Below are 19420 nucleotides of genomic sequence, written 5' to 3' on the forward strand. Positions count from 1 at the left end.
GCATTCAGGTAAAGTACATTTATGTTGGCTTTTATAACTCTGTTTTGAATTTTAACACCTTGATCAGTAACCTCTATTAAGTTATTTTTCCTCTTAACGTTTCTCCTAATTTTCCTTGTCGTTGAACCCATATCTTCATGTAACAACCTGCCGCATTGCTTTCCATTTATATTTTTACTTCCCGTTTTATTCCTTTTAGAATGACTGGGCCTATTCACTGAGCTCCCCTCAGTCACTGTACCTTGTACTGTCGCCCTTTTTGATTTTTGACTATGGCTTCTCTGCCTTATACTTGCCCCCTTACTGCCTTTTGTTTCTGCCTTATACTTTCCCCCTTACTGCCTTGTTTTACTACCTTCCGGCTTCCTGCATCGATTCCCATCCCTCTGCCACATTAGTTTAAACACTCCCCAACCGCTCTAGCAAATAGCCCCCCTAGGACATCAGTTCCAGTCCTGCCCAGGTGTAACCCGTCCAGTTTGTACAGGTCCCACCTCGCCCAGAACCGGTCCCAATGCCGCAGGAATCTGAACCCCCCCCCCCCGACACCATCCCTTCAGCCACGTATTCATCCTATATATCCTGTCATTTCTACTCTGACTAGCACGTGGCACCGGTGAGGCAGCAGTGCTAACCACTGCACCACCCTCATTATTTCTACTATATGCAAATTAGCAACAGGTCAACATCTCTAGCATTAGAAGTTTAAAGGGTGAGATTAGAAGGATTTTTTTCCTATGCATAAACGATTGTGATGAAATGCTTTGTTCCAAACAGTTATTGAAGGCAATGTCGCAACATTTAAGAGCCAATTTGATAAAACATTTAAAGGATATTAAATGGTAGAATGAAAAAGCAGGGAATACAATTTGAGTAGATAGTTTGAGTCTACACCTGCACTAATAAGGCGGAATGGGATCCAAAATTTGATTCAAAGAAGTATTTTCTCCTATTTTCTAATTAAAATTGTGTTCAAACGGGATTCTCTGGTTACCGTCCTTAGAGCACTTAAAAGAACATCAAAACACTGAGACAATCATGGGCATTTAAGCAATCTATATTATGCATCAGGATCAAGATTCATTAGTTGATAGGAGATTTTCATGGGGAGAATTAATCACTTTATTGTAGGCGGTAGTGCAAATTTACACTGTACGAGGAGACTACTGCATCAGTATTCCATGAGGTATTTGAGTTATGTTTGTTAAGATGCCAATTAACTTTGTGCAAGAACGGGCGACATGGTGGCACAGTGGTTAGCACTGCAGCCTCACGGCACCGAGGACCCGGGTTTGATCCCGGCCCTGGATCACTGTCCTCGTGGAGTTTCCACATTCTCAGTGTGTCTGCGTGGGTCTCACCCCCACAACCCAAATATGTGCATGGTATGTGGATTGGCTACGCTAAATTGCCCCTCAATTGGAAAAAAGAAAGAATTGGGTACTCTAAATTTTTTTTTAAACTTTGTGCTAGAAAAGGAAGACTTTGATGTGTGTATTTGTAAATATAAGCAGTAGCAGAGCTTACCAGCCTGTAGGTCACCTTGTTTCTTTCTGACTGAGAAACACCAATCAGAAAATTACAAATAATCTATTCAGTTTTAAGGTTAGGGAAAATGTCATTCATCGTATTGCTGGTGTGTGAAGCTTTGTGTCAGGAGCACTGAAGTGGAAAATTTACCCCTTAATTTTTAAAAATAAATTTAGAGTACCAAATTATTTTTTTTCCAATTAAGGGGCAATTTAGTATGCCCAATCCACCAACCCTGCACAACATTTTGGGTCGTGGGGGTGAGACCCACGCAGACACATGGGGGAGAGTGTGCAAACTCCATACGCACAATGACCTGGCACCGGGATTGAACCCGGGTCCTCGGCACCGCGAGGCAGCAGTGCGAACCACTGCGCCACCCAAAATCTACCTCTTAATGTAGAACGAACGGAAGTAGTTGTTTTGTGATTACAGGACATAAAAATCAAACAAACGTTTTCTTCCATTTTAAGTCCATCAATTCACTACTGACCTGCTTTAATTGCTGCTGTAACTTGTGGTTTTCTGTGACAATTGCTAGCTGAGCTTCAAGGTCTCTATGCACAGACCTGTACCCAAAGTTAGGAGAGCCAATTAAAGTTAGGCAAGGCCACTTGCTTCCTGACAGATAATACCATAGACCTGCAGAGAAAAGGTAATAATGAAAACTAGCCCGATATCTTCGGCGAGGAAGAACCATACTATCCATTCTTACAGTTAACATTAAATATTAACTACATTATCTGAATAAAAAATCTCTTCTGAAACTAGGAGCCTCTATATAGTTCATGGCACCTCATCAAATTGGATCATTCACTCCAGCATTCAAGTCACAAATTTGGGCTTAATGCTTGAAAGCACCAAAATGCACATTCATTTTTCACCAATTTATTGGTTGAAACCTCAAAGTAAAAAGATGGAGTTACAAAGTTATAATAACTTGAAAACATTTTGATTTAAATAAGAATGACTGGTCACTTCTAATCTAATCAAACTACCGTAAATGAAGTAGGAACAAGATAGCTGCAGCACTGCTATGTTGATGTATGAGGGTTGTTGTCAATCATTCTGAAATAAATTAGTCATTTATTTCTCAATGGTTAAAAATGCTCATGGCAAACAAATTTGAAGAGATAAATTGCACTAAAGCAAGGCGCATTTCATAGACTTATGGAATTGACAGGACAACAGGGGCAAATACCACTCAGAATTAATAGAGACAAGAAGCAGCCATTGAGGAAACTAAGAGATATTTGGAAAATAAAATAGATGTAATAGCAATGTTTCTCCAGCTATTCAGGAGTCAGAAGACCATTCTGATATTTCAAGGCCACTGAAAGAAAATGTAGGCCAGATTCACACATTCCCTAGCAGAGCTGTTAAGTAATTATTTTGCATCAGTCTATATTTATGTGGATGAAGCTGTTTCCAGCTGTGCCGTGTACTGTAGTTAATTATTATAAATATTAAAACAGATGTCATCCTAGGTAGAATAGGAAATCTCAAACTAGGTTGAACTTCAGAACCAAAAAGGGGACAAATCAGAGATTGTGCACTACATCAGTCTGACATTGGCCATTGAAAAGATGCTTGAAGAGATATTTGAAATGATCTTCATGACTGCTAAGAGAATTGGTCATGAAAGATGCCCAACTCAGCTTCTGTAAAGCAAGTTTATAAATTACATACATGTTTGACCTTTATTTGAAGGTTACTGGGTTAATGGATGAGTGCAATCTGGCTGACAATGTTTACTTGGATTTTAGAAAGTTGCTGATGAGGTACGTCAAAGTAGGCCACTCACATAATAGAATTTGGAGATATGTCACTGTGATATCACCATGCTGTGATATCAGTGCGCATTTATCCAACAAATGAACCCTGCAGCATTCCAGCAGTTACAGATCGTCAACTTGAAAATTTTCCAAGTATCTCCAATTCTCCATTTCCTGTTGGTTAGCCAATCCTCTACCAATGTTAATATATCACCACCAACACCAGAGTTCTTATCTTCTGCAATAATATGGGCAGCACGGTGGCATTGTGGTTAGCACTATGGCTTCATAGTGACAGGGTCCCAGGTTTGATTCCCGGCTTGGGTCACTGTCTGTGCGGAGTCTGCACGTTCTCCCCACGTCTGCGTGGGCTTCCTTCTGGTGCTCCGGTTTCCTCCCACAAGTCCCGAAAGACATGCTATCAGGTCATTTGGAAATTCTGAATTCTCCCTCTGTGTACCTGAACAGACGCTGGAATGTGGCGACGAGGGGCTTTTCATAGTAACTTCATTGCAGTGTTAATGAAAGCCGACTTGTGACAATAAAGATTATTATTACGTACTACATGGCACCTTATTGAAATTCAAATTCATTGCATCTACTACTTCCACTTTATCTACCTTGCTTGTGACATCCTCTAGGTGCTCTAATAAATTTGTCAGAATTTCCCATCTGCAAAACCATGTTGACTCTGCCTAATAGTACTGTGATTTTCTAAATGTCCTGTTATTGCCTCCATAATAATGGATTCTAGCATATTGCCAATGACAGATTAATGATCTAGAAAAAGGAACTGAGGCCATTGTTGCCAAGTTGCAGATGATACAAATATATATGGAGGATGTGTTGAGGAAACAGAGGCTGCAGAAGGACCTGGACAGGCTAGGAGAGTAGGCAAACAAGTAGCAGATAGAATACAATGTGGAAAAGTGTGAGGTTATGCACATTAGTAGGAAGAATAGAGGCATAGACTATTTTGTAAATGGGAAGACTATGGAAATCACAAGCACAAAGGGACTTAGGAGTCCTAGTTCAGGAATCTCTTAAGGTTAGCGTGCAGGTTCAGCTGGCAGTTAGGAATGCAAATGTAATGTTAGAATTCATGTCGAGAGGGCTAGAATACAAGAGCAGGGTTGCACTTTTGAGGCTGTATAAGGCTCCGGTCAGACCCTATTTGGAATATTATTTTGGGTCCTGTATCCAAGGAAGAATGTGCTGGCCTTGGAGAGGGTCAAGAGGAGGTTCACAAGAATTATCCCCGGAATGAAGGGCTTATCATGTGAGGAGCAGGTTGAGGATTCTGGGTCTGTACCCGATGGAGTTCAGAAGGATAAGGGGGAGATCTTATTGAAACTTACAGAATACCGAGAGGCCCAGATAGAGTGGATGTGGAGATGTTTCCACTAGTAGGAGACTAGAACCTGAGGGCACAGCCTCAGACTGAAGGGATGATCGTTTAAAACTGAGACGGGGAGGAATTTCTTCAGCCAGAGGGTGGTGAATGCATGGAACTGCAGGCTGTGGATGCCAAGTTAGTGAGCATCTTTAAGACAGAGATAGATGAGGTTTTGATTAACAAGGGGATCAGGGGTTACGGGGTGGAGGCAGGAGAACCAGGGTGAGAAACGTTTCAGCTATGATCGAATGACAGAACAGACTCGATGGGCCAAATGCCCTAATTCTACTCCTATATCTTATGGTCTTGTGAGAGTCATTAGTGAGCTTACAGTCAGATATTCCGACCTCACTGAATCTTCCCGCCCACCAGCGTGATGTCACGTGAGTTATGCCGATGGATAAGGGTTGGGTGCAGAACATTGGGAAAAGTGTTGAGCCTCACAGATGTGAACACCCGAATATCCTGGGGGATCCAAAGCTCTCAAAGATCAAATGGTCGTTCAGTTGGCCATGAACATGATGGAAGGGCGATCATTGAACGCGCCTGCCAGAGACCCAACAGCTGTGATATAAAGGGAGGGAACAGCAGATGGGAGCCTACAGGCTACTCTGAAGGAGTGAGGGCAGTGACATTTGTGTTAACTCTGGCTACCACAAGGTAGTGAAGGTTTGACAGCTTCCAGGACCAGGAGGACAAGGGATGTTGGGAAGGTCCGAGGGTAATGGGACAGAATACCAACCTGACAGTCTGGCACGCTCTCTCCCTCCCCCCCCCCCCCCCCCGACCGAGAGTTCTGATTTGTGTTGAGGTGGAGCCTGTGGAAATAGCCATTTTACTCATCACAACGCTGGAGGAGGACAGACTCCAGCAATTACAAAATACCCAACCCAGGGAGGATGCAGAGCCAGGAAGCCAAGGGCCACTGGACAGGCTGCCCATCAGACCAACAGAGGGGGCTAGAAGATATGGGAGAAAGAGACCAAGATTTAACAGGGCCCAGGTGTCCTTTATGGAGCTGTCGGACACCATGGTTATGCTGCAATTGTATAAGGTGTTAGTGAGGCCACAACTAGAATACTGTGTTCAGTTTTGGTCTCCTTACCTGAGAAAGGATGTACTGGCACTGGAGGGTGTGCAGAGGAGATTCACTAGGTTAATCCCAGAGCTGAAGGGGTTGGATTACGAGGAGAGGTTGAGTTGAGTAGACTGGGACTGTACTCGTTGGAATTTAGAAGGATGAGGCGGGATCTTATAGAAACATATAAAATTATGAAGGGAATAGAAAGGATAGATGCGGGCAGGTTGTTTCCACTGGTCAGGGAAAGCAGAACTAGGGGGCATAGCCTCAAAATAAGGGGAAGTAGATTTAGGACTGAGTTTAGGAGGAACTTCTTCACCCAAAGGGTTGTGAATCTATGGAATTCCTTGCCCAGTGAAGCAGTAGAGGCTCCTTCATTAAATGTTTTTAAGATAAAGATAGATAGTTTTTTGAAGAATAAAGGGATTAAGAGTTATGGTGTTCGGGCCGGAAAGTGGAGCTGAGTCCACAAAAGATCAGCCATGATCTCATTGAATGGTGGAGCAGGCTCGAGGGGGCCATATGGCCTACTCCTGCTCCTAGTTCTTATGTGCCACAGAAGACTCTGCCAAAATAAGGAGATAGTACAGCACCTTCTAGCAAACCTGGTACCATGTGGAGGAGAACACCCGCTCCCTTTGGCCATCAAGATTACATTGTACTGAACTTGTATGCCACTAGTTCATTCCACAGGTCAACTGGTGACCTACGTGGAATATCTCAGTCATCAGCCCACAAATGCGTCATGGAGGTTACAGACTGTGTGCCTCGGATTACGTCAACATCCAGCTTAACAAGGCCCATCAGGATGAAAGTACTGTGAGCTCCCACAGTTCCAGGGGGCCATCAATGGAACTCATGTGGTGTTAAGAGTACCATGGCATCGTGTGGAGTTTGCCCATTCTCCCCGTGTTTGCGTGGGTTTCACCCCACAAGCCAAAGATGTGCAAGGTAGGTGGATTGGCCATGCAAAATTGCCCCTTCATAGGAAAAAATGAATTGGGTACTCTAAAAATTTACTAAAAAAACAAAAATAAGAGTACCGTCACGTTAGGAAGTCCCCTTTATCAAGCAGAAAGGTTCCACTCCCTTAATGTTCAGCTGCTCTGCAATCATCACATGAACGGTATATGCAGGTATGTGCACGATTCCCTGGGGCATGCATGACAGCTTTGTCCTGAGGCAATTGTAGATGCCCGGGGTCTTTGAGGACCACCCCAGGCTGTCAGGATGACTCGTGAGGGACAGGTCTTGGCTGATGACGCTAGTGCGGAGGCCCAAGACCGAGGCAGAATCCTGTTATAATGAGGCTCATAGTGCCACCTTGTCAATTATCAAGTGGTGCACTGTGGTTCTAAGGTTGCCTTGCTTCGACCAGTCTGGTGGGGCACTTCAGTACACCCCCCCCCCCCTCCCTCCCTCGCCCTCCCAAATGTCTCCCGAATTGTAGTGGTGTGGTGTACCCTCCACAATTTGGAACAGCAGTGGGGCGCCTTGCAGGAGTGGATGATAAGGGACGTGCAACTTCCTCTGATGAGGAAGAGGAAGATCAGGAGAGATTGGAGGGAAATGCCGAGGCGGACCTGGAGGATAGGTGGCAGCCAGGGTGCGTAAGGCAGGGGGATCAGGGATGCCCTTGTCACCTCCAGTTTGTTGTCCGGCAGCTCCACACTTTCCTCCCCAACCCCTGGCGAAGGGTTCATTGACATCTGAACAGGGTGATGGGCCTTGGCTGTCCGTGTGATGGAGTCACTTGTCAAAGCAGGTGGGTGAGGACGACACGCTAAGGAAAGTGGTGAAGAAATTTAGGTTCTGCTTGTGTGACTAGTATCTGTTTGCTGAACGCGCACTGACTCCCAGGCTCATGTCTGAGTGACGGTCGACAGCGACAGGGGGTAAAAAGGGCAAAATGAAGGATTCACCGAGTAATGAAGCAGTCATTCCAGGATGTCTGTCACTGTGGGTTTCATTGGGTCTCACTGTTGGCTTTGTTTGAGGGACCCGAGTTTAGATGTGGAGATGATCTTTCCCTGTGGAAGAGTCAAAGGCAGAAGCATTAAGGCTTTGGACAGCTAAATGTGGTGAGTAGTGACAATGAAACATCGATTAAACCCCAACTATCAGTGCCTAACTTCACCAGTGCTCACTCTGTGCACCTAGAACTCAATTTTATGAGGCCTACCACTATGTCTAGGTGTGGTCGCGGGATGCACATCAGAAGTCAAGACGGCCTGCTGTCTTTTGCACTCTGTAGCCTGAGATGCTGTTGGCTCGCGTCCTCTGGAGGGCCTGGACCTGGAGGGACTCAGCCAGTTTTCAGTTGTACCTTGAGTTGCTGTGTCACCCTGTTCTGCCTGCTGCCCGAGATGCGCCGTTGTCAGGAAGGGGGATTCGGAAGGGCTGGAGACTGCCACAGTCTCCTTGATGTGCTCCAGCGCTCCTGCCTCCCTCGGGATACTCATGGGGTCCCTAGGTGACTCCATGGGATGGAGGGGCAGCTGGAGTGAGCTCCAGGCTTTCCACTGCGGTCGCTGCCACCGCCTCCCGGGCAGGATTGGCACTTTGCTCAGGGGCCTCCTGCCAACACATGGGTAGATGCTCGCCTCTTCTCTAACACATTCAACAGTTTTATCAGAGCCCACACCGAGAATCTTGGTGCAGGTCTTCTTGTTGCCATCCTCCTAGATTGACTGAGAGGGAGTGCTGAGAATCCGTTGAATTGCAGCGGCCCATTGACTGAAGTGCGCCGCAGAGCCCCAGGGTGGGAGAGTCTGATACCTGGCGACTCAGGCGCAGCATGTTTCATGTGGGGGTGAAAGGAATTTTACCAAGTGGCTTAGGATCGCGCCGCAGGTGCCGGCTGGAATCGCACCAATTTTATCACCAGAAATGACACTTTTGTAATTTCCGCCCATTATTTCTAAATGCTGAGAGATACCAAGCTTCTGGCAAAGCAGAAATATGGAGGTTCCACCACTCACCACTGTCTTACCATATTCACATGACAATACTGATCCTCAAGAGGGAAAGGAAGAAAATGTATAATATCCTCCAGAAACCACTCCCATCACCTGTCAACAACAGTATAATGCAGAGGTCCCACCATCAATGCAATAAAAACTTTCCCAGGATAGCCCCAGCATAGGTGGGTAAAAATTAGTACTTTGCATTTGTCTTCACCAAGGAAGAAAATGCACCCTAGTCATTGTGAAAGAACCATCTGAGACAATGCACGGTTTCAAAATTAAAAAATGAGGTGGCATTGGATAGACTGGCTGTACTTAAGCTGATAAGTCACTAGGACCAGATCAGGTACATACGAGGATACTGAGAGAAGTCAGCACGGAAAATGCAGATGCCCTGATCAGAATCTTCCAATCTTCCTCGGTTGCCAGTGTGTCGCCAGTGGAGGAGTGGATAATTGTGAATGTCGCATCCGTGTTCAAAACAGGGTGTAAGGATAAACCCAGCAAACACAGGACAGCCACCTTAACCTCAATAGTAGGAAAACCTTTCGAAAAAAGTCAGGACAAACGTAGATTAATTAAGGAAAACCAGATGGTATTTGTTATGAGAAAGTGTGTAATGAGTTATTTGAAGAGGTAACAGAGAGGGTTCATGAAGGTAATTTAGCTAATGTGGTCTACATGTACTTCCCGAAATCCATTTGATAAGTGTCACTAAACAGGCTTGTCAGCAATGTTGGAGCCAATAGAATAAAAGGGACAGTGGCAGCATGGATACAAACTAGGCTGAGTGACATGAAACAGGGAGTAATGGAGAATGGGTGTTTTTCCGACTGAAGAAAGGGATACAGTGAATTCCCATGGGATTAGTGTTAGGACCACCACTGTTCTTGATCTATATTAATGGCCTAGACTTGGAAGTATAGGGCACAATTTCAAAATCTGAAAATTACACAAAACCTGAAGGAATGATGAACGCGGAGGAGGATAGTGAGTCTTGAAGAAAACATAGGGCAAGTTAGCGGAGTGGACCAACAGTGGGAGATGAAATTTAAATACAGAGAATTATGTGAAGAGAAAATAATTTGTAGGGCTCCTGTGAAAAGACAAGTGTGAGTGACCAGCTCTTACAGAGAGCAGCATTGACATAGTGGATCAAATGACCGCCTACTGTACTGAAACCATTCAATAATCTGTAAGTCGAGCAGGCAGACTGTCCTTCGCCCATAGTAATCAGAATACGTGTGGAACCTCATTTGCGCCAGTGAAAAGAGATCCATACCCACCCAGGGAAGATGATCCTGAAATTCCCCCAAATCCAGTTGATATTACTGTCTCTCCGTAGAGCAGGCCAACCATGCCATGGCTAAACTCAAGAATGTCTCAGTGGGAAGACTCAAGCAGAACAACATTTTATCAATCTCAGTAAAGAACAGGCAAAGTTACATATCTTTTTTTTAAAGTATAAATTTAGACTACCCAATTATTTTTTTCCAATTATGGGGCAATTTAGCGTGGCCAATCCACCTACCCAGCACATCTTTGGGTTGTGGGGGTGAAACACACGCAGACACGGGGAGAATGTGCAAACTCCACACGGACAGTGACCCCGGCCGGGATTCGAACCCGGGTCCTCAACACCGTAGGCAGCAGTGCTAACCACTGTGCCACCATGTTGCCCTGCAAAGTTACATATCTGCAGGAGATCGACCTTATCCTCTCTTGAGTACATCACACAACATTTAACAACAGCAGAGCTAACACACAATTGATTATAAAACACTCTCTTTCATCAACCATGGCATAGATGGTTTCTCTATTTCCAGAATGGAAATAGAGAGATGAACGCTCAATATGTACCCCTATTTATAGACTTCACCTTCATTCTCAACAGTAATATTTCTTCCAATCTGTCTCTGCCCTTATTCTCCCAGCGTCCCACATGGAACAACAATCTGTATCGCATCCTCCATCTTCAGCTGCACCGACAGTCAATGGAGGCAGACAGCCAACAATCAAAATTGATGAAATTTCCTAAGCCTAATCGATGCAAGGAATGCACTTTCACTGAAATTGAAAAAAACCTCTTCATCCTGAAGTAGTCACAGCTGACCTGAAGCACAGATTGTAACATACAAACGTTGAAAGTGCATCATGAAATGAAATGAAAATTGCTTATTGTCACAAGTAGGCTTCAAATGAAGTTACTGTGAAAAGCCCCTAGTCACCACATTCCTGCGCCTGTTCGGGGAGGCTGGTACGGGAATTGAACCGTGCTGCTGGCCTGCCTTGGTCTGCTTTCAAAGCCAGCGATTTAGCCCTGTGCTAAATCTTCAGCTCTCATTCACCAACTTACCAATTTCTTTCGCATTGGTGACTGAATCCCATGCAATTGGGTGACTTAAGAGTTCCTGAATAGCCAAAAATGATACCTTGCCAATGCCGCTTTGCACCACCAAGTATCACAGGAAAAATGCAGAGCAAGCTGCAGCAAAATATAGTTCAGCCAAATACTAAAGACAGCAGAGAGCAATGAAAGAGCCTCAATTCAAAACAGCCCACTAACATTGGATTAGTACCTGGGAATATGATGTAATTGGTATTACGGAGACTTGGTTGAGCGAAGGGCAAGACTGGCAACTAAATATCCCAGGGTATAGATGCTTCAGGAGGGATAGAGAGGGAGGTAAAAGGGGTGGAGGTGTTGCATTACTGGTCAGAGATTATATCACAGCTATGATTAAGCCAGGTTCATGGCACCGTGGCTGGCTCTGCTGCACAGAAAGGCGGGAAAAAGACAGGAAGGGCTATAGTCATAGGGGATTCAATCGTAAGGGGAGTACACAGGCGTTTCTGTGGTCGAAAACGAGACTCCTGAATGGTATGTTGCCTCCCGGGTGCACAGGTCAGGGATGTCTCAGATCGGCTGCAGGACATACTGAAGGGGGAGGGTGAACAGCCAGTGTTCGTGGTGCATATAGGCACCAACGATTTTGGTAAAACACGGGATGAGGTCCTACAATCAGAATTTAGCGAGTTAGGAGATAAGTTAAAAAGTAGGACCTCAAAGGTAGTAATCTCAGGATTGCTACCAGTGCCACGAGACAGTCAGAGTAGAAATTCAAGAATAGTCAGAATGAATACGTGGCTTGAGAGATGGTGCAGGAGGGAGGGATTCAGGTTTTTGGGACATTGGAACCGGTTCTGGGGACGGTGGGACCATTACAAATCAGATGGTCTACACCTGGGCAGGACTGGGACCAATGTCCTAGGGGGTGCTTTTGCGAACACTGTGGGGAGGTTTTAAACTAATGTGGCAGGGGGATGGGAACCAGATTAGGAAGTTAGAGGTCAGTAAAGAGGCAGCAACTAAAGCCAGTAAGGTACTAGATAATAAACTCAATGTGACAAAGGGGAAGAGTAGACAGGGAAGAGATGATGAACGCAAAGGGACAGGTGGTCTGAGGTGCATTTGTTTCAATGCGAGAAGTGTCGCAGGTAAGGCAGATAAACTTAGGGCTTGGATTAGTACCTGGGAATATGATGTTATTGGTATTACGGAGACTTGGTTGAGGGAAGGGCAAGACAGGCAACTAAATATACCAGGGTATAGATGCTTCAGGAGGGATAGAGAGGGAGGTAAAAGGGGTGGAGGAGTTGCTTTACTGGTCAGAGATGATATCACAGCTATGATTAAGGAGGGCGCGATGGAGGATTCGAGCACTGAGGCAATATGGGTAGAGATAAGAAATAGGAAGGGTGCAGTAACATTGTTGGGACTTTACTACAGGCCTCCCAAAGCGAGGGTGAAGTAGAGGTACAAATATGTAGACAGGTTATAGAAAAATGTAGGTGCAATAGGGTGGTCGTGATGGGAGATTTTAACTTCCCCAGCATTGAATGGGACTCATGTAGTGTTGGAGGCGTAGATGGAGCAGAATTTGTAAGGAGCATCCAGGAGAGTTTTTTAGAGCAGTATGTAAATAGTCCAACTCGGGAAGGGGCCATACTGGACCTGGTATTGGGGAATGATCCCGGCCAGGTGGTTGAAGTTTCAGTCGGTGATTACTTTGGGAATAGCGATCACAATTCCGTAAGTTTTAGAATACTCATGGACAAAGACGAGAGTGGTCCTAAAGAAAGAGTGCTAAATTGGGGAAAGGCCAAGTATAACAAAATTCAGCAGGAGCTCTTTAAGTGTAAATCCACATTTGAAACGTGGGAGTCTTTGAAGGAAAGGTTGATTAGAGTGCAGGACAGACATGGCCCTGTGAAAATGAGGGATAGAAATGGCAAGATTAGGGAACCATGGATGACGGGTGGAATTGTGAGACTAGCTAAGATGAAAAAGGAAGCATACATAAGATCTCGACTTAAATCTGATGAAGCTTTGGAGGAATATCGGGAAAGTAGGACAAATTTCAAACGCGCAATAAAGACGGCTAAAAGGGGTCATGAAATATCTCTGGCTAACAGGGTTAAGGAAAATCCCAAAGCCTTTTATTCGTATATAAGGAGCAAGAGGGTAACAAGAGAAAGGATTGGCCCACTCAAAGACAAAAGAGGGGATTATGCGTGGAGTCAGAGGAAATGGGTGAGATTCTTAATGAGTACTTTGCATCGGTATTCACCAAGGAGAAGGACATGACGGATGTTGAGGCTAAGGATGGATGTTTAAATACTCTAGGTCAAGTCGGCATAAGGAAGGGGGAACTCTAGGTCCGGATGGGATTTATCCCAGGTTACTGAGGGAAGCGAGGGACGAAATAGCTGGGGCCTTAACAGATGTCTTTGCAGCATCCTTGAGCACAGGTGAGGTCCCGGAGGACTGGAGAATTGCTAATGTTGTCCCTTTGTTTAGAAGGGTAGCCGGGATAATCCAGGGAATTATAGACCTGTGAGCTTGACGTCAGTGGTAGGCAAACTGTTGGAGAAGATACTGAGGGATAGGATCTATTCACATTTGTAAGAAAATAGACTAATCAGTGATAGGCAGCATGCTTTTGTGCAGGGAAGGTCATGTCTTACAAACCTAATAGAATTCTTTGAGGAAGTGACAAAGTTAATTGATGAGGGAAGGGCTGTAGATGTCATATACATGGACTTCAGTAAGGCGTTTCATAAAGTTTCCCATGGAAGGCTGATGGAAAAAGTGAAGTCGTATGGGGTCCAGGGTGTACTAGCTAGATGGATAAAGAATTGGCTGGGCAACAGGAGACAGAGAGTAGTGGTGGAAGGGAGTGTCTCAAAATGGAGAAAGGTGACTAGTGGTGTTCCACAGGGATCCGTGCTCGGACCACTGTTGTTTGTGACATACATAAATGATCTGGACGAAGGTATAGGTGGTCTGATTAGCAAGTTTGCAGATGATACTAAGATTAGTGGAGTTGCAGATAGCGAGGAGGACTGTCAGAGAATACAGCAAAATATAAATAGATTGGAGAGTTGGGCAGAGAAATGGCAGATGGAGTTCAATCCAGGCAAATGCGAGGTGATGCATTTTGGAAGATCCAATTCAAGAGCGGACTACACGGTCAATGGAAGAGTCCTGGGGAAAATTGATGTACAGAGAGATCTGGGAGTTCAGGCCCATTGTACCCTGAAGGTGACAACGCAGGTCGATAGAGTGGTCAAGAAGGCATACAGCATGCTTGCCTTCATCGGACGGGGTATTGAGTACAAGAGTCGGCAGGTCATGTTACAGTTGTATAGGACTTTGGTTCGGCCACATTTGGAATACTGCGTGCAGTTCTGGTCGCCACATTACCAGAAGGATGTGGATGCTTTCGAGAGGGTGCAGAGGAGGTTCACCAGGATGTTGCCTAGTATGGAGGGTGCTAGCTATGAAGAAAGGTTGAGTAGATTAGGATTGTTTTCGTTGGAAAGACGGAGGTTCAGGGGGGGCCTGATTAAGGTCTACAAAATTATGGGAGGTATGGACAGAGTGGATAGCAACAAGCTTTTTCCAAGAGTGGGGATGTCAATTACAAGGGGTCACGATTTCAATGTGAGAGGGGGAAAGTTTAAGGGAGATGTGCGTGGAAAGTTTTTTAGGCAGAGGGTGGTGGGTGCCTGGAACGCTTTGCCAGCAGAGGTGGTAGAGGCGGGCACAATAGCATCATTTAAGATGCACCTAGACAGATACATGAACGGGCGGGGAACAGAGGGAAGTAGATCCTTGGAAAATAAGTGACAGGTTTAGATGAAGGATCTGGATCGGCGCAGGCTGGGCGGGCCGAAGGGCCTGTTCCTGTGCTGTAATTTTGTTTGTTCTTTTGTTCTAACAGTAGCAGCAAACCTCCTATTCCTACAACAATCCTTCCCACTCATTCTTTAGAAGACCCAAGTCCATTCCCCACCACCCCCTCAGTGGCTGCCATAAGCTCTATAATCCTTTCTGCCTCCCGTTGTCAATTTATATCTGACTGCAAAACTGTGAAGCATTTGGAGAGATTTTGATATTTTACTACATTAGTCACGAAAAAAGCAACGTAAAATAGATTATGAGAGTAAACTAGCTCAGATTATAAAAACAGATAGCAAAGGTTTCTACAAATTTATAAAACAAAAACCGTGGCTAAGGATTGGTCCTTTAGAGGATGAGAAGGGGGATTTAATAATGGAAAATTAGGAAATGGCCGAGATATTGAACAGATATTTTGTGTCAGTCCTCGCAGTGGAAGGCACAAATAATGTGCCAATAATTGATGGCAAGGAGGCTATGGAGGTGAGGACCTAGAAAGATCATTGTCACTAAGGAGGTAGTGATGGGCAAGCTAATGGGGCTAAAGGTAGACAAGTCTCCTGGCCCTGATGAAATGCATCCCAGGGTGCTAAAAGAGATGGCAGAGGAAATAGAAAATGCGCTTGTGGTAATTTACCAAAATTCACTCGACTCTGGGATGGTTCCGGCAGTTTGGAGAACAGCAAATATGACACCATTGTTTAAAAAAGGAGGTAGACAAAATGCGGGTAACTATAGGCCGGTTAGCTTAACTTCTGTAGTGGGGAAAATGCTTGAATCTATCATCAAGGAAGAAATAGCGAGACATCTGGATAGAAATTGTCCCATTGGGCATACGCAGCATGGGGTCATGAAAGGCAGGTGGATGTGGTGTATCTGTAATTTCAGGAGGCATTCAACAATGTGCCGCACAAAATAAGATAAAGGTGCATGGCGTTCCAGGGAATGTATTAGCATGGATAGAAGATTGGTTAATTGACAGAAAGCAAAGAGTGGGAATAAATGAGTGATTTTCTGGTCGGCGATCAGTGGCTAGTGTTGTGCCTCAGGGATCAGTGTTGGGGCTGCAATTGTTTACAATTTACATAGATGATTTGGAATTGGGGACCAAGTGCAATGTGTCAAAGTTCACAGGTGACACTAAGATGAGAGGTGGAGCAAAGTGTGCAGAGGACACAAAGTCTGCAGAGGGATATAGATAGTTTAAGTGAGTGGGCAAGGGTCTGGCAGACTGAGTACAATGTTGGTAAATGTGAGATCACCTATTTTGGTAGGAACAACAGCAAAATGGACTATTATTTAAATGGTAAAAAAATTATAGCATGCCGTCTGCAGAGCGACCTGGGTGCCCTTGTGCATGAATCGCAAAAAGTTGGTTTCAGGTTCAGCGGGTTTCAGGTTCACTGCCTCACGGCGCTGAGGGCCCAGGTTCGATCCCGGCCCCGGGTCACTGTCCGTGTGGAGTTTGCACATTCTCTCCGTGTCTACGTGGGTTTCACCCCCACAACCCAAAGATGTGTAGATTAAGTGGATTGGCCACGCTAAATTGCCCCTTACATGAAAAAAATAATTGGGTACTCTAAATTTATTTTAAAAAGGCAAATTGAAATTTGTCCTTTATTGCTAGAGGGATGGAGGATAAATGCAGGAAGGTTATGTTGCAGCTGAAAAAGGGTGGCATGTGACGCAGTTGTTAGCGCTGGGACTGCGGGCGCTGAGGAACCGGGTTCCAATCCCGGGGGCCCAGGGTCACTGGCCATACGGCAGAACAAAGAAAAATTACAGCACAGGAACAGGCCCTTCGGCCCTCCAAGCCTGCACCGATCCAGATCCTCTATCTAAAACTGTTGCCTATTTTCTAAGGATCTGTATCCCTCTGCTCCCTGCCCATTCATGTATCTGTCTAGATACATCATAAATGACGCTATCATGCCCGCCTCTACCACCTCCGCCGGCAATGCGTTCCAGGCACCCACCACCCTCTGCGTAAAGAACTTTCCACGCATATCTCCCTTAAACTTTTCCCCTCTCACCTTGAACCCACTCTGGGAAAAAGCTTCTTGCTATCCACCCTGTCTATACCTATCATGATTTTGTAGACCTCAATGAGGTCCCCCCTCAACCTCCATCTTCCTAATGAAAATGATCCTAATCTACTCAACCTCTCTTCATAGCTAGCGCCCTCCATACCAGGCAACATCCTGGTAAACCTCCTCTGCACCTTCTCCAAAGCATCCACAACCTTTTGGTAATGTGGCGACCAGAACTGTATGCAGTATTCCAGATGTGGCCTAACCAAAGTCATATGCAACTGTAACACGACCTGTCAACTCTTGTACTCAATACCCCGTCCGATGAAGGCAAGCATGCTGTATGCCTTCTTGACCACTCTATCGACCTTTGTTACTACCTTCAGGGTACAATGGACCTGAACACCCAGATCTCTCTGTACATTTCATTTTTCATTTACCGTATAGTTCGCTCTTGAATTGGATCTTCCAAAATGCATCACCTCACATTTGCCTGGATTGAACTCCATCTGCCATTTCTCCGCCCAACTCTCCAATCTATCGATATTCTGCTGTATTCTCTGACAGTCCCCTTCACTATCTGCTGTTCCACCAATCTCAGTGCCATCTGCAAACTTGCTAATCAGACCACCTATACCTTCCTCCAGATCATTTATGTATATCACAAACAACAGTGGTCCGAGCACGGATCCCTGTGGAACACCACTAGTCACCTTTCTCCATTTTGAGACACTCCCTTCCACCACTACTCTCTGTCTCCTGTTGCCCAGCCAGTTCTTTATCCATCTAGCTAGTACACCCTGGACCCCATGAGACTTCATTTTCTCCATTAGCCTACCATGAGGAACCTTATCAAACGCCTTACTGAAGTCCATGTATATGACATCTACAGCCCTTCCCTCATCAATCAACTTTGTCACTTCCTCAAAGAATTCTATTAAGTTGGTAAGACATGACCTTCCCTGCACAAAACCATGTTGCCTATCACTGATAAGCTAATTTTCTTCCAAATGGGAATAGATCCTATCCCTTAGTATCTTCTCCAGCAGCTTCCCTACCACTGACGTCAGGCTCACCGGTCTATAATTATCTGGATTGACTTCCGGTTGCGGCTATGCGGAGCTAAGTCGCACATTTGGCAGCTCCCACTTGGAACGGACTTTTGGGCTCTTTTCAGGGCCCCCAATGACATTTTTCGACATTTCCCGGTGTGGGAAGAAGACTGCAACATTCCCCAGACAGTGTACGGCTTGGCCCAGAGCGGGGCGACGAAAAAAGTGGTAAAGCCAAAGAAAGTGCGAGGGAAGAAGAGCAAGATGGCGGCGGGCGGGGACCAGGTAGCGTGGATGCAGTGGGCGCAGGAGCAGCAGGAGGTTATCCAGCGCTGCTTCAGGGAGCTCAAAGCGGACCTGCTGGAGCCGATGAAGGCTTCTATTGATAAGCTGCTGGAGACCCAGACGGCCCAGGGGGTGGCGATCCGCGAGGTCCGACAAAAGATCTCAGATAACGAGGACAAAATCTTGGGCCTAGTGGTAAAGGTGGAGGCGCATGAGGCGCTCCACAAGAAATGGCAGGAACGGTTTGAGGAGATGGAGAATTGGTCGAGGCGGAAGAATCTGCGGATCCTGGGCCTCCCGGAGGGGCTGGAGGGGTCAGACGTGGGGGCCTATGTGGTCACCATGTTGAACTCGCTGATGGGAGCGGGGTCCTTCCAGGGGCCCCTGGAGCTGGAAGGGGCCCATAGAGTGCTGGCGAGGAGGCCCAAGGCTAATGAGCCGCCGCGGGCGGTGCTGGTGCGGTTTCATCGGTTCGTTGATCGGGAGTGATCGGGGGTACAACCGGGCGAAGGCAGTGCTGCACAGGAAGGGGATGAAGTTTGATGTGCTGCAGCCGGCGCGTCTGTGGGTCACCTACAAGGACCGGCACCATTATATTGAGTCCCCGGAGGAGGCGTGGGCCTTTGTTCAGGCCGAGAAGCTGGACACAGACTGAGGGTCGGGATGGGGGGGTCGGGCGTGGGGATGGTCGGGGATTGTTGTTGTTGTGTTACATTTTGAGGGGGGTTCTTTGTTCTGGTTTCTTTTTGGTTCGGTGTGGGTTAGGGTGGGTTGGGCGCTGTTTTGGTTGAGTCTGTCGGATGGGCTCTTGGAGGGGGGCAAGTAAACGGAGTAGGGGGTGGATGGCCGGTAGGGGGGATGAGGCTCTGCGGGGGAGGGGGAGGCCTGAGTCGGGAGTGAGTGGACTGGGCCTGTAAAAGGAGCTGCGACAGAAGAGGCGGGGCCGGGCAGGTGGAAAGTGCGGGCTTTTTCCCGCGCTGAAGGCTGGAGTGGGTGGGGCCGGGGCAGGGAAGCGCGGGTTTTTTCCTGCGCTTGAGATGGAAGGGGGAGGCGGAAAACCT

At 46.2% G+C, this 19420-nt stretch overlaps 1 protein-coding gene across 4 annotated transcripts in view; it reads right to left on the bottom strand.

The window, feature by feature from the left end:
• The window catches only part of pgs1 (phosphatidylglycerophosphate synthase 1), a 102222-nt gene that overhangs the window by 13928 nt on the left and 68874 nt on the right, over positions 1-19420 (bottom strand). For 3 of the 4 annotated variants that reach the window (XM_072483578.1, XM_072483579.1, XM_072483577.1), the window contains one exon: positions 2024-2172. In XM_072483578.1, the coding sequence (XP_072339679.1) occupies positions 2024-2172 (149 nt within the window). Of the gene's footprint in view, positions 1-2023; positions 2173-7704; positions 7813-19420 lie in introns of those variants that run through there. The other variant, XR_011936246.1, reaches the window with a different exon arrangement.

Source organism: Scyliorhinus torazame, chromosome 18, assembly GCF_047496885.1.
Source record: "Scyliorhinus torazame isolate Kashiwa2021f chromosome 18, sScyTor2.1, whole genome shotgun sequence".
Classification (NCBI taxonomy): Eukaryota; Metazoa; Chordata; class Chondrichthyes; order Carcharhiniformes; family Scyliorhinidae; genus Scyliorhinus; species Scyliorhinus torazame.